The sequence below is a fragment of the Phasianus colchicus genome, chromosome 22, assembly GCF_987193195.1.
Source record: "Phasianus colchicus chromosome 22, bPhaCol1.hap1.1, whole genome shotgun sequence".
NCBI classification, from domain to species: Eukaryota; Metazoa; Chordata; class Aves; order Galliformes; family Phasianidae; genus Phasianus; species Phasianus colchicus.
The window spans coordinates 5,242,110-5,256,001 of record NC_143457.1 but is presented as its reverse complement, the minus strand read 5'-3'; the positions used below and the strand labels follow the sequence as shown (position 1 = coordinate 5,256,001).

The following is a 13,892-nucleotide window of genomic DNA, read 5'->3' as shown; positions in this document are numbered from 1 at the left end:
ATTAATAGATGCCACCCATTGAGTCTAAAATGGTCCAAAATATAGAATACTTGGACCCAAGAGGTGCCATCACAGGCTTTATTCACAGCTCCACCCAGTGAAGTATTAGAAAAGCAGAAGCCGCATATACTGTGTGTTAAAAGCAGGTGTCTTCTGTTCATTTTACTTTTCCAATTTGTAAGTGACTCAGAGTAAATGAAAATTACTCAGTGGGTGGAGCAGAGAGCTGTCTTTGCATGGTGTTGCTTGCAGATCCCTGTGGGAAATCACAGAAACAGGGAGAATCTTCTAATAAGTGTTGTGGCAAAATCTTGGTACTGGAAGAATGTTGAAAGGTGATTTGTTTTTCACGTTAGATTATTGCCTGCCTCCTTTGTTGCTTCCTCCTCCTCTTCTTAGAAGCTTTGTGGGCCTGATGAAAGGGAAGCATAGGCAGGCAGACTTCTTGGTCTCATTTTTAATTCCCTCTACCCCTGCTTTTGCTCTGCTTCATGTTGCATTCAAGAAGAGAAGGCAAGTGCTGGGATTCTCCCTAAGTTGTCTGCCTCCTTTTTTGTCCCCCTACTGGCTGAAAATGCCAGGTCCTTTGTATGATTTCTGGTTATGTTCTTTTACACTCTGATCTCTTAGGGCTACTCCTATAACTCATTAGGTTGTAAAGAAAGCTGCTCAGCAAAGTGTCCCTGTGCAGAGATGTTGTCTTGACCTCCAGCGCATTACGATTCCTACATGTCATGCTCAGTTCAAGCCTGAAATCTTAACAGGAAAAATATGTCAAAGCTTCCACGAAATGCAATTCCCTTGTAGAATCAGATTGTGCCAGTTTACCCGAGGGGTATTGGCTGTGTTTACTTAGGCTGCCAGATAGTTTCTTGTGTATTACAAGCTCTCCGTATGGGTTTTCTTTTCGTTAGAGGCTTAATGCTTTAAGGTGCTGAGTTACACTTGACATTGCTGAGTGCCCTTCATTCCTGCCGTGTCTCTTCTTTGCTCATTTACTGTATGGCAACATTAAGCCCTGAGGGTTGTGCACCGTAGAGCTAAAAATACCATCTTCACATTTGCCTGCCTGTCTTAAGTGCGTGTTATCCTTTGTATGTGTCCCTCCCTTCCTGGCTTGCTTAATGTGGCCAGAGCATGTGTTGCAGGCTGCCTTTGGCTTCAATAAATGGGTCTGTATTATTTCAGCTGAGACTGGCTTCAGTTTCAGGAGAGCAAGCTGAGGGATATTAGTTAAATGGATGTTAAATGGGGGAAGAGTCATAGAAGAAAGGGGATGGGATGATGGGGAGGGGGCAGCAGGGTCGTGACTCTTGGTTCACAGTCAGTTTTGGGGGCATTGGAAAGGAGTGGTAAATAAATCCTCTTCTCCTTACAGAAAGAAGGAAACGCTGCTAGTCTGTTTCATCTTGTCCTGCAGAGGCTTGTTTAATACCAAAATTACAGCTCTAGTAATTCATAGAGAGGCAGGATGTGTGTTCCTCACTGAAGCCCTGCGTTGCCCACAGGTTGTTCCACAGGTATTGCAAGTAGCCAAGATGTGTGTGCAGTACTGTCAGCTCACTGAGGCATACATAACACATACCACGTAGTGTTTGCAACTGGTGGAGCTCATCATTGGTGTGGAGTGACTGACAAAGAGTTACCCACCCTAACCACGAGGCTATCCCTGGCTATTGCACAAAGAAGTACCTGTTTCACAAGAAGAATTCAATAGTTTATTATAGACTTCATTTCAAACAAGGTGAAGAAGGTGAGAAAAGGTGCTGCTTGAGCCATTTGGGATCTGCTTAGGTGTGGGCACTTTGAATTAGAACCTGTGCAGGTCAGGGGAATTTGCTGCACTGATCCCTGACCACAGAGCAATTGAGTTCAAGAGGATGAGATTCCTGTTCAGACTTGGAGAACCCACGGGGCAGGGAAGAGAAAGGGGAAGCACAATGAAGATCTGCTGCAGATGTAGTAAAATAAAAAGCACCTGAAAGCAAAGCAAGCAGGGGAGCAGAATTCTGTTGTGAGCTGTGCAGAATAATTCATCCTGTCAGCCTGATGTTTAGGAACCAGTTTTCAGTGCATGGCAAGAGCTTCCTTTTGAGTTTGCCACTGGATTACACTGAGTTCTCCCCAGCTGCTCACTGCTCAGCTCCCCAGGTTACCTTTGTGTGTATGTGTGCATTTATAGATGTATATATTTTAAGACATAATGGTGGTAAAACTGTACAGGCTGCACGTGCAGAGAAGTGATTATTATTATTATTTTTTTTTGGAGAGGCTTTTTATCCAAAGGGGTTTTTGTCCAAGTTGGGACTATGTCTCTTCCTGAACACCTTTCACATCAATTAGTAGGAAAACAATCGTTGGCATTAGCTTCAAATAAAATTAGTGCAAAAGGGCTGAGCTGTCAAGATGTCAGACCTCCACTTTCTCTCTTAAAGCAACAAAAGTTCACATTGCTTTGGAAAGTTGACAAAGTCCTATTAAGTAAAAGTAGATTGAGGATCTTAATTAGGAACGTGGGAGGTCTGCTTGGCACATGTCCTTGGGACCCCTCCGTGACTGGAACAAAACTCCATGTCCCTTTTGGGAAATGGGACTGTGCAAGTTCTAATTAGGGAGGTAATTAAGAGACAAGTTTTCTTTGGCATTGAAGGATTTTTTATAGCTACTGCTTGCTTTCTTGGCACATCTGCAGGTGCCATGTGTGGATGCTGGAGCTTCAGCATGGAGTTGGTGGTTCGGTGAACATAACTGTGATCCCCAAATGTTTGCAAAGAGCAGTTCCAGATGTCCAGTCATCCCTACAAGTGTATATGTGCTTTACCATAGCGTGGTAAAGGACTGCAACTACAAAATGATTGCAGTGGGACAGTACAGCACCGACTGTAACCTCTGCATGCAACTGTGAGCTGCACAGGTGGGGTTGCAGGTCTTTGTTAATAAGGAGGTAACAATTTCGTGTCAATAATTGGTCAGGACTTGCTGAGGATGGAAGCTCAGCTATGCCTTCTTCCCAAACCACTCTCACCTTTTTTCTTTGCAGGGTTACAGAGTACTCTTTACAACCTCTTCGAGCAGATGCTGCTTTCTGCTTTCAAGGCCTGTTTGATTTTGCACTTTGATGTGCCTTTGTCCCTCAGGCAGGACCAGCTCTGCTGTTGATAAAAGCCAAGGAGGACATACTTTAACCTCTGAGGCTATACTTTATTCTAATCTCTGTGACACATCGAAAAGCCTTTGTCAGACAGTCTCAATGGGTCTGTCGTCCTCTAATGAAGAAACAGGAGCAGAGGGTCAATGGGGCAGGAAGTCCCTGGTTATTAGTGGGACAGGCATTGAACCAGAGCAGAGTCTGGGTTACACTGAGGGTGGAATACCTGTCTGTGCTTTGTGAATGGCATTACCATCGTGGCTTGTATTCAGTGTGATCGTGGTTCCCTGCCATACCCCAAACAGTTCTGACTTAATTGGAAAAAACCTTAGGAAAGGGAGGAGTCGCCTCAATGCCTGCCCCAGGCTGTGATGGGGTGGAGAAGATTGGGTGCTGCAGGGCAAAGCGGGGCTGCTGCTGCCCGAGGGGGGATGGCAGGGGAAATTGGGGCCTTTGGAGCTGCTCCTGGGCTGCAGGAAAAGCAGGGGAAAGAAGATGGCTTCAACATGAGGCAGTGATTTTTCCCAGGAATTGAGGTATGCTTTCCAGGTACTGTTTGCTGTGAGGTGCTGAAACTTCACTGAGAGCTGTTAAGAAGCACTGCTTCCTTCTTCCTCAAGTGTGAAAATGATGTGGGAGGGTCTGTAGTCGGGCGAAGGACCCCAGGCCATGTCAGCCTGTGCTTTCTGAGAGTCTCAGGTCAAAATCTTGGGATAATACTGTAACTCTGTTCTAAATTTCTTATCCCAGGTGCTGAATGGGATCACCACATGATGATGCTGAGACTGTTGCAGTGCTAAAGCTCACTGCTGTTCATGACAGTGAAAGCAAGCTTTAATTTACCCTGGTTATCCATTTATTAATAATATTAATAATTCAACAAGCAGTGCTGCTGTGCTGCTCTGTTGGAGAACGTGGTGGTCAGGGCATGTGGTTTGAGAGAGGTTGAGACACATGAAACAAGATTTCATGTGGCTCATCTATCAAGTGTGATTGCAGTGTTACAGAGATAGCAGTGTGATAAAAACAGCAAAGTCAATGCAAATAATTTTTGTTCTGTTTCCCCAGTCCTTCAAAATACGTTGCTCAGCAGATGGGCTGCCTCTTCTTGGGGATCATAGCATGGAGGAAGAGCATGCAAATATGTATATATATGTTTTTCATAATCCTTGAGTCTTCAGGATTGGAATTTTCCAGTGTCTCAGCAGGAGCCCTGAACTGACTTTTTTCATTTTGTACAGCACATGAAAAATAACAACTTGTGGGAAGCTCTCGTACCTTCGGTTGTGTTTGTGGGACTTGGATGGAGCAATAGTCCCAGTGCACACTGGGGATTTCCCTTGGTGGGCACAGTGTGGGTGGGAACATGGTCACTGCCATGGTTCTGAGGTGCTTTGGTAGGAGCCAGCTGCAGCAGGAGAGGCAGCATTCATTTTCCTAATACCATTAGAGTACTCATTTATGCCTCCTGCTTCTGGCTTTATCTCCTTTACAGCTTGCCTGTGAACTGATACGTGGGCAAGTAGAAATGTTAGGGAAAAGATAGGTGGGCAGGCCAGGGCACTGGGTTTTCCAGCTGCTGGGTGAAACCAGGTTGTGTAAAGAGCTTGGTTTCTGCACGTGGATCCTCCTGCAAAATTGGCTGCAAGTCACAGTGTGGAAACAGTGCTGTTCATTGTACACCATTTCTTCCTTCCTTTTCCTCTTTGCCCAGTAATACACCATTTCTTTTTCTTTTTAATAGTCCCTCGAATCAATGGCCACCCCAAACTGGACAGACATCGTGAGCACCCTCCTGGTTACGACAGCTCTTCTACCATGATGAGTAGTGAGCTGGAATCCAGCAGCTTCATCGACTCGGACGATGATGACAACACCAGCAGGTAGGGCATTGCTGTAGTGACTGAGCTGTTAAATCCCATTTCCATCTGTTTCCCAGCTGCTGGTCCGTGTATTTGGGCTGTGCTGAAACATGCTGATGAGAAGGTTTATGTACTTTTTCCTCTTTTTCCTGCTAGATATGATTTGAGGACAGGTAATCCATCAATAACGTGTCGTATAAAATCACTGCTCTGAGAAAAGAGCTAACTTACTGGGATCCCTACCAAAGTGCCATCAGGCACAGCTCTAGTTGAGAGAAAGTTCTGTTCCTATTCTTTCCTTTTAATGGCAGGAATGGTTACATATTAAAATCCAGGCAGCGTGTGACTGTCTCCTTAGCTGTAAAGCAGTGGTGTGGTTATTGTAACAAAATCCAGCCATGGCCCATTCCTATCCAGCACGCACCTAACTAAAGAAAACAGTAAAAGAATTCCTAAGTAATTGCATGGTCTGAGGCATATGGGCAGTAGGGAATTCATCAGGGTGAGTATTATTGCACAGGCAGGCTGTGGTGCCACGTATTTATGACTTCTTAATTATTATTTTTTTTTTCTTTTTACGTAGACAGAAGGAATGTGACGAATTATTCCTTGCTATTTCCAAAAATCATTTCAAGACATCCTTCTTAATCCCCAGAGGATACTCGTGTTCTTAAAATGTTTGCAAGCCAATACATTTCTCGGATTTAAAATATCCATTATTAAATAGGCAAAATCAATCAAAGCCTGTGTGATTCATTTTCCTGTCTTGAGTGCCAGCGTTCTCTAAACACCATCCCTAGAGCTGTTTAAAACATTCAGCCAAATGGGCCATGAAAACCCATTAGAGATCTGTGAGAGCTGGCAGAGAACAAATTACAGATCCTGTAGTTGTAACTGCTGATGTCTATGAAGAAGGAAAGGTGCAGCATGATGTTCTTAAATTTTAGGTAGAAGAGGAACAGCAGAAATCCACTGCTATTGGAGATCTTTACACATTGGCTGTGTTTACAGACATTAGTTTATTGAACTCTGTTGATCTGTTTGGTCTGAGAGTTAGTCACAGCTTATATACCTGTTGAAAAGCAATAGCTTCAAATTCTGTTTCAAGGCTGGGTGTTCCCAAAGGGCTAAAAGGGTGACTAAATGAATGTTTCAGGCTGGGTTCTGAATTAGGTTTGAGAGTTTCTTTTGCAGTTACAGTGAAGTTTGCCAACACTTGAAGACACAGAAAATTAGTTACCTGGATGCTTTTGTGCTTCATGTAGGTATTCATATGCATCAGGGCTGGAAGATCAGAGCCTTCCCAAAGCCTGTAGGGCTTCCAACCCTTCCTTCCCCCATTTCAAAATCAAAAACCAAAACCAACAATGAGAGGAAACCGACAACAAAAACCCACAAACATCAACAACCCTGTAGCTGATTGTGTTTGTTGGACATAACTTAATCATTTCCGGGGCAGGAAGAAATGCAGTAGGGCAGGATTAGCACAGTGAGGGTGGCCTCTGAAGCACATCACTCTAAACCCAGCTCAGTCTCTCTGTATATATTAATAACATAAAGCTTCCCGTGTCTGACCTGCAAAGAAAGTGACTCTTCGAAGCTGCAGCCGAGGCCTTTTCCTTTCTAGGCTGGGGCAGAAGCTGTTGGCACACAAAATAGCTGCCAGGCCAGCTAGTCAGGAAGAACAACTAAATGGAATGCTCCGAGGTATGCTGTTGTGTTACAGCGATGATGCTCTCAAGCAGATGAGAGATCGTGCTGGCAGGGAGAAGTTTCCTTTAGAGGCAAAACCAGCCAAATAGCAAATGGAGCATGCTACAGATCTGCTGGGGACGGAGGTCTGGGGAAGACAAGGTTGAAGGGGGTAAGTTGGTTAATTACAGCTGTAGGGTCAGAACTTGCCTTATGGGGGGGCTTTATTTAGGGGAGGTCAACGAGTAAGGCAGCAGCATCCCTTGCAGCTGACTTCCAAGTGGAGAGGTGTTTATTTCCTCCAAGCTTGAGGGTGTTTATTTCCTTCATCTTCAGTATGTGATACAATTGAATGTTAGTCTTGTTTGCAAGCAGTAGGTGGTATTTTGGATACACATTGATGTAGGGAGCTTGTGGTAGACATTTCTGTTCTATCTTCTCTTAAGCAAATAAATATCTAGCAAATGTGAAGTATGTAGCATGAGGATTATTGTCAGCAACTTGCAATTACTGTTCTTGATTCAATGTAACTGATATAATTCACTGTGACTCTGACTGGGAACAGAGGCTGAAGGCAGAGCGTTTGTTTGCAGATTGGAACACTGAATTTATGCTGTAATTGGTGGAGGGCAGCTCACAGCTCTCTTACAGCATGCGAAGGCATCTTGTTGCTGGGCTCGTGTTCAGGCAGTAGAGCTCCCCCAGTCTCTTGCCTCTGTTCTTTTTGCTGCCTTTTGGGGAGAGCAGGTAGGTTCACTGTGATGGGAGCAGCACGCTTTGCCTTTCTGCAGGTTCTCCCTTACTGCTGCGTGCTGGAAGGTTTGAGCTGAATCCTACAAATGAGACAATGTGGGGGAGAAGAGTAAGATGAAATCAGAGAGGGGACAGAAAAGAGGAGAACACTGATAGTAAAATGCAAGAGGGTTTTGTGTCAGTTGTTACCAGTTCTTGCTAAAACAGCAGTAAACATTGAACAGGTTCAGTTTTTGGGAGCCCAGCGTTTGAAAGACCTCTTTATTTTCCCTGTGGAAAAGGGAACAAGCTCAGAAAACCAGGTGCTGTGAGCTGCTTCCACAGATGGAGAGCTATCAGATCTTTGATCTCCTTAGAAAACACCACCTCTTGGCTCTTTAAATTAATATGCCTTGTTGGGAGGGGAAAAAGGAGTGTTAACATACCTGAAATAGTTATGTGAGCTTAAAGAGAACATGAAGAGCTTCACGCCCTCTGAGCAGCCCCATCATTGGTAATGCTCAGCTGGGCATCCTTGACTCAAACAAACCTGGGTTTCCCAGTGTGGTGGGTTGTAACCTCATGGCAGCAAGCTCTGTTTTGGGTTTGCCAGTATCAGATTTTGCATGAGGTATACTGGCATGCCTGTGTGCAGCTAGAACTTTGAAGATAGGGACGTGGAAATGAGGGGGAAAAAAAACTGGCACGGTTTTCTTTGTGCCAGTGCCAGTTCAGTTACTTGTGTTATATTGGATTGGTTTTGATCTTAGTTAATAGTGGAGCATTACTTTGTCTCTTTTGCCATTCTTAACATCACAAATAGAGGAGAGAGATCCCTGTGGTGTTGCAGTGGTATCTCTGAAATCCAGATTTTGTTCCAGGCTTCTGAAATGAATTTGGGCAAAACCACTTATCTTTCACTGTGCCTCAGTCCACTCTCTGTAAAATGAGAATAATTAATTTTCCTAATGTAGGAGAGCCTAAGGGAGAGATGTGTAGGATGTGATGCATTTAGGGGTGTACAAGTTTGAAAAACCTTAAGAAAAAGAACAGAACATGCAGAAGTAAATGATGTTCACCATTCCTCTGCCACCAGTTGGTAGTAGCTATTATCAAGAGCTACTTCATTCAGTGAATTCCAGTCTCTGTTTACAGAATGCTAAGCAGCAGAAGAAAGTGAGAGCACCATGGCAAGGTCCACAAAAAATAATATGAAGACTGAAGTCAATGTTTAATGTGCAGCTGTTCTTACAGCATGCATTTTTCTTTGGGCATGGAGTCAAGCTCACTGCTCAAGGAGCAGAAAGCAGATGCCTCCAACCTTGGGGTGCTTAAAGCAGGCTGATACACGCCTGTTGCAAGGCATAATGCTTTCAGTGTTGCTCCAAGAATGAAGCAAGCTGGTAAAATGTACTCTCTAATCCATGCTGGAGAGGAGCTGGTAACTTCTCTGTGCTCACAGGGGGAGATGAAGATACAGTGCTGGGATTGAGCAGCAGTTGAGAGCAGTGCTTTGTCAGCTGCTGGTGTCTGAATGGCGACTCTTTGGTGTTTGTGGGACTCAGCCTTGTTTTTGGCAGGGTGCAGAGAAACTGCGAATGGCTCAGCTTTATGGAGTTGACATTTGCTCTGGATTTCCCTCAGGTTGAGCAGTTCCACTGAGCAAAGCACTTCATCACGGCTCATACGGAAGCATAAGCGCAGGAGGAGGAAACAAAGGATGCGGCAGATTGACAGGGTAAGGCTGGCATCATCATTTTCCAAGAGGGTGAACTGTGATTTTGAGGTGTAGCATGCAAATCAGAAAGGGATTTGGAGGCCATAAGAGGTTTCTGGATACCTTTGAGACAGAAACCTATTAATGAGTTCCTGATGAATTAGTGCTTATTAGTTATTTGTCTTATTTGGAGCCACTTAAAACCTTGAGAATTTTCTGTTATGTTTTGCAGTCATCCTCGTTCAGCAGCATCACAGATTCCACCATGTCCCTAAATATCATCACTGTCACACTCAACATGGGTAAGAGGATGAGCAATGTTTATTATGATGTGTTTTGTTATGGCATAGTGGCCTTGGGAGTCAATAGGAAGTTCCTTGATTTGAAAGAACTCCTTTTGGACTGAAGGGAATGGCAGCTGGGATGGCAGCTCTGACAGTGCCTGGGTTCCTAGTCCAGCACTGGATAATAGAAGCCATTTGCAGCAGCAGCTCAGTGTTCTTCCTGAAAAGCCTGGGGAAGGAGCTGGAGCTCTGGACCCAGAGGATGGAGTTGTGCTCATATTTCTAGGAATGGTAAGGAGCCAGAGGTTGTCCTTCTGTTCTTGTTCCTAACACTGAAAGTTTGCATTTCTGGAGTTCACGTGTTTCATTGTTTAGCCAGATGGAAATAGACAGAACTGTCACTTCAGTGCCTTTCAGCAGCATCACGTTTTTCCTCTTAAGTGTGGAAAAGCATTGCCTAGTGCTGATCAGCTGCCTAATTTCTACGTGTAGACATGTCTTTTCTGTGTTATTTCCCCTGATGATTTTTGAACATAACTTCTCAGTGTCTTGTATGAAGAAATGATGCATTTAGCAACTTTTCCCTGCTGTCTGTCCCTGAACATGCCAGCAAACTTACCCCAGCAGGGTAAACTGAGATATTGGGGTAGTTGTGAATCAAATGCAGCCCAGCTGACATGTTGTGAGAAAGCAATGAACTGAACTTGCAGGGCTGAAGTGACCAGCTCTTAGCTCTTCACTATCATTTCAATCACTTTGTTTGCTTTTTTTTTTTTTTTTTCCCCCTCCCCACCCTCCACTTTGTACCTGTATAGAAAAATATAACTTCCTGGGAATCAGCATTGTAGGACAAAGCAATGACCGGGGTGATGGTGGCATATACATTGGCTCTATTATGAAAGGAGGGGCTGTGGCAGCAGATGGACGAATTGAACCAGGAGACATGCTTCTGCAGGTTGGTCCGTGTGCAGAAATATGCACTGCTCTCTTTCACATTGATGGTTTCAGCTCAGTCATCTCACCAGATCCATGGATCAGCAGAATTCATCCATGCTCAGAGAAATATGGCACAGAAACTGTTATCGCTTAAATCTTTGTGAACTCTGCTGGATGGACAGTCAGTGTGCTCTGAGAAATAGCATTTCTCTCTGAATAACTAAAATGTCTTTACTGTTCCTATTGCTAAGCCTGATGGCAGCTTTTTGTATCATTTCAGGTGAATGATGTCAATTTTGAGAACATGAGCAATGATGATGCAGTACGGGTTTTACGGGAAATAGTCTCCAAGCCAGGGTAAGCATCTTACCAAATCTGCTGCTTATCCTCTGCCCTCCTTACTGGTGTTGAGCAAACCTCACAGAAATCAACATTTTGATCTGAATAAGCAACCGGCGTGACTGCTGATTTCAACTCTGAGCTTCTCAGTGTGAGTGATGAGACTGGTTTCAGTGTACCAGCCAAAGCCAACACCAACTGGGAGTTGCCTGGTTTCAGTAGCACTGTTTGTTTATGGAAAGTGAGTTTGAATGTCTCGGGATCTGATCATTCAACAGATTTTCACCAATAGCGCTGCGATATATGGGAAACAGAAACTCATCTGATACTGTCTGTACTGAAAATGGTTTGACAAGCATCTCAAAAACCTCAGAACATACTTGATGAGTTTGTTTCAAAGAGTTGACTGTGGTAGTTATGACTTCTATGGGGGAAGCTGAGAGTCTCCCTTACCTGTTTTCTTTCTTCCTAGACCTATTAGCCTAACGGTAGCCAAATGCTGGGACCCCACTCCCAGGAGTTATTTCACCATCCCCAGGGGTGAGTACAAATTGGTGCTCCTTGCTGAGTTCCTTTGGAGCCATTGAGGTCCAGAACATTTTCAGCTATCTTCTGATATCCTTTCCCTGCAAGTTCCACGCTTCTAATTTTAAGTTTGGATGTGTTGTTTTAGGGGTTTAAGATGCTCTTTTTGAGACTGCAGTGCCCACTGAATTCATGGGAGTTTTTCTTTTCATTCTCATGACTTTGGGTTAAGCTCTTAGCCTTTTGCTGGCTACATCCTGCTGAGCTCAACCTTTTAATTGATAGAAGGTTTGGGGGGAAAAATAGGCTTAAGTATTAAAAAGCCTCATTTTACCACATATGCACTTAGAATTTAAATGGGTTGTTTTTAAAATTTGAGGCAAGCCACGTAGTAAAATATACACAAACACTATTGAAAATGATGTAGTTTAACAGTTTTGATTTAATAAATAGTTCAGTGGCTATAAAAGGTCTGTGTTCAAAAATAAAAGGTCTCTGTGACAAGCACAGCTGCCTCCTACTGGTGAGAGCTGTGCTTAAGATAGTGAAGCCAACGTGTTACCAGTCCTTCTAAGCTTGATAACTTCTTTCCCACAAATGAGAACGTTTCCCAGATGGAAAAATACCATAGCTGCAGGAACAGGGCTAGCATGGTTATGTCCTGTGAGACTGATGTAGCAATTCCTAGATTAAACCGAATACTGCTGGCAAGGTGCTTTCTGTTCCCTTCTGCTGGGGCTGTCTCAGTTGTGAGAACAAAATGAAAGGACTTAATTAGATCCTACTGTTTACTGTAAATTGGATTCCATTCGACTCATATATATTTTTTTCCTTTTCTGGTTGCTTTGCAGCTGAACCAGTGAGGCCAATTGACCCTGCAGCGTGGATCTCTCATACCACAGCCATGACGGGAGCGTACCCCCGTTACGGTATGAGCCCCTCCATGAGCATCACCACATCTACCAGCTCCTCACTAACAAGCTCAATTCCCGATTCGGAAAGTAAGTCACACTGCGGCCAGCACAGGGCAGGCATCTTCTGCTCGGGGCCAGCAGTGCAGAGCTGTGTTCAAAGCCGACCCCAGCCACAAGCACCATGAAAACGACAGCCATCACAGAGCTCTTGAATGTTTTCTTAAGTTTGTAATTCCTAAAGGGAACATAAAGCCTTTTTCTAAAGGTCAGAAGTTAAGGCAGCCCTGTTTTGCCAGGGTTCACATGCAGGAAGAAGTGGCTTCCCTTCTAAAGTCACAAGGCAGGCTCCCAGCTTTATCCCTGCAGGTGAACTGAGGGCTTCCTCCTTGAATTCTGCTGGTTTTCTTTAGAAACTTTAATCATTTCCTTCAAATAAATGTCACCGGGTACCAAAGAATCATTTAGAAAATGTTCACTGATAGTTACATAGCCTTCTTTTATACTTTTTTATCCTCTTAGAATTTATTGAACTGGGAAAAAAACAGAGCAGATGTCCCATGTGAAGTTCATGTTGGAGTTCAGCCTTCTTTCCTGGTTTGTCTGTCTGGGGCAGTCTCCAATATCATCACATCCATGTAACCAACAAGTTGTCATATTTAAAAGGAAAAAAGCCCAAACATACAAACCAACCCTTTGAGGACTTAAAAGATCAACGTGATATCAGTGATTAGCAACAGTCTTTCCTGGGCAAAGGCTGAACACAGAAGTTGCTTTTAGAAGGCCCAGCTCAGTCCTATCAGACTGCATAGGTGTCTGCCTCTCTTTCTCATTCCCTTTCTCTGATTTTACAAGTGGATTGTTGCCAGAGTTACACCTCACCTTGTATGGAAAAGGGGGTTATTTTTTTTGTAGGTGTAGCTCGGTGCCTCTTTAGGCAGTGGGCAGCACTGAAGGGACATCTGCAGTAGAAAGCAAGTGGATCATTTACATGATGCTTAATCTTGAGATGTGTTTTCAGCCTTCCAGGTACTAAAGATTGCTGGAACCAGTGTATCTGATTGCTGTCCAACAAGAGTCTGTTACTCTTCCTTTCCTCTTGAAATATTCATGTATCATGTGCCTTGACATATAGTGATGTGATTGGGAAGTGTGGAATGCAGACATCCTTTCAATCATATTTTTTAAAATAAAGGTTATTTGGGAGCAGAACCATGTTTCAGGAGACAGCTTCTCATTTCTCTGCTATCCTGGATGCAAGAAGGGCTTTCCTGTGACCTTCTGTTTAGCACTGCTTCCCTCAGGTCAGTCCTGTGAACCTCTCTGAGCACAGCAGGCAGCACTGCAGGGTCCTGAGGGCAGAGAGCACCTGTCCTGTGGGCCTCCTTGCCAGGAAAGACAAAGCTGGGGAGGAAGGGAAGATGAGAGGAATAATGCATTTATATCTCAAACAGACTTACACACACAATGGGGCTTTCTCACTTTTCATTTCCCAGCCCAAGATGCTTTATTTCAGTCTCTGAGGACAGAATTGCCAGTATTTGAAGTGCATGTAGTACAGAATCTGGCTGTAAAAGGGGAAGCAGTGAATTAATGGAGTAAGACAAGTTCTGTTTCATGCTTCCTAGTTTTGAGCATTGTGGATGTATGTTTTACTCTGTTTTTATACAGCAAGACCAGGATTAAATAATTCAAAGTGAATTGAGCAATTCAGCTTTTCTTCTGATTAGCTTTCCTTTGTTCTCT

At 43.9% G+C, this 13,892-nt stretch overlaps 1 protein-coding gene across 9 annotated transcripts in view; it reads left to right on the top strand.

Annotated features, from left to right (window-relative positions):
• Positions 1 to 13,892, top strand: part of DVL1 (dishevelled segment polarity protein 1) — a 67,450-nt gene that overhangs the window by 34,199 nt on the left and 19,359 nt on the right. For 8 of the 9 annotated variants that reach the window (XR_016459294.1, XR_016459293.1, XR_016459295.1 and 5 more), the window contains 7 exons: positions 4,893 to 5,031; positions 9,079 to 9,172; positions 9,384 to 9,453; positions 10,251 to 10,390; positions 10,652 to 10,728; positions 11,183 to 11,250; positions 12,087 to 12,236. Coding sequence is in view for 6 of the 9 variants with exons in the window: in XM_031613650.2 (XP_031469510.2) it covers positions 4,893 to 5,031; positions 9,079 to 9,172; positions 9,384 to 9,453; positions 10,251 to 10,390; positions 10,652 to 10,728; positions 11,183 to 11,250; positions 12,087 to 12,236 (738 nt within the window). In the remaining 3 variants the exon portion in view is untranslated. The remainder of the gene's footprint in view (positions 1 to 4,892; positions 5,032 to 9,078; positions 9,173 to 9,383; positions 9,454 to 10,250; positions 10,391 to 10,651; positions 10,729 to 11,182; positions 11,251 to 12,086; positions 12,237 to 13,892) is intronic. The other variant, XM_031613648.2, reaches the window with a different exon arrangement.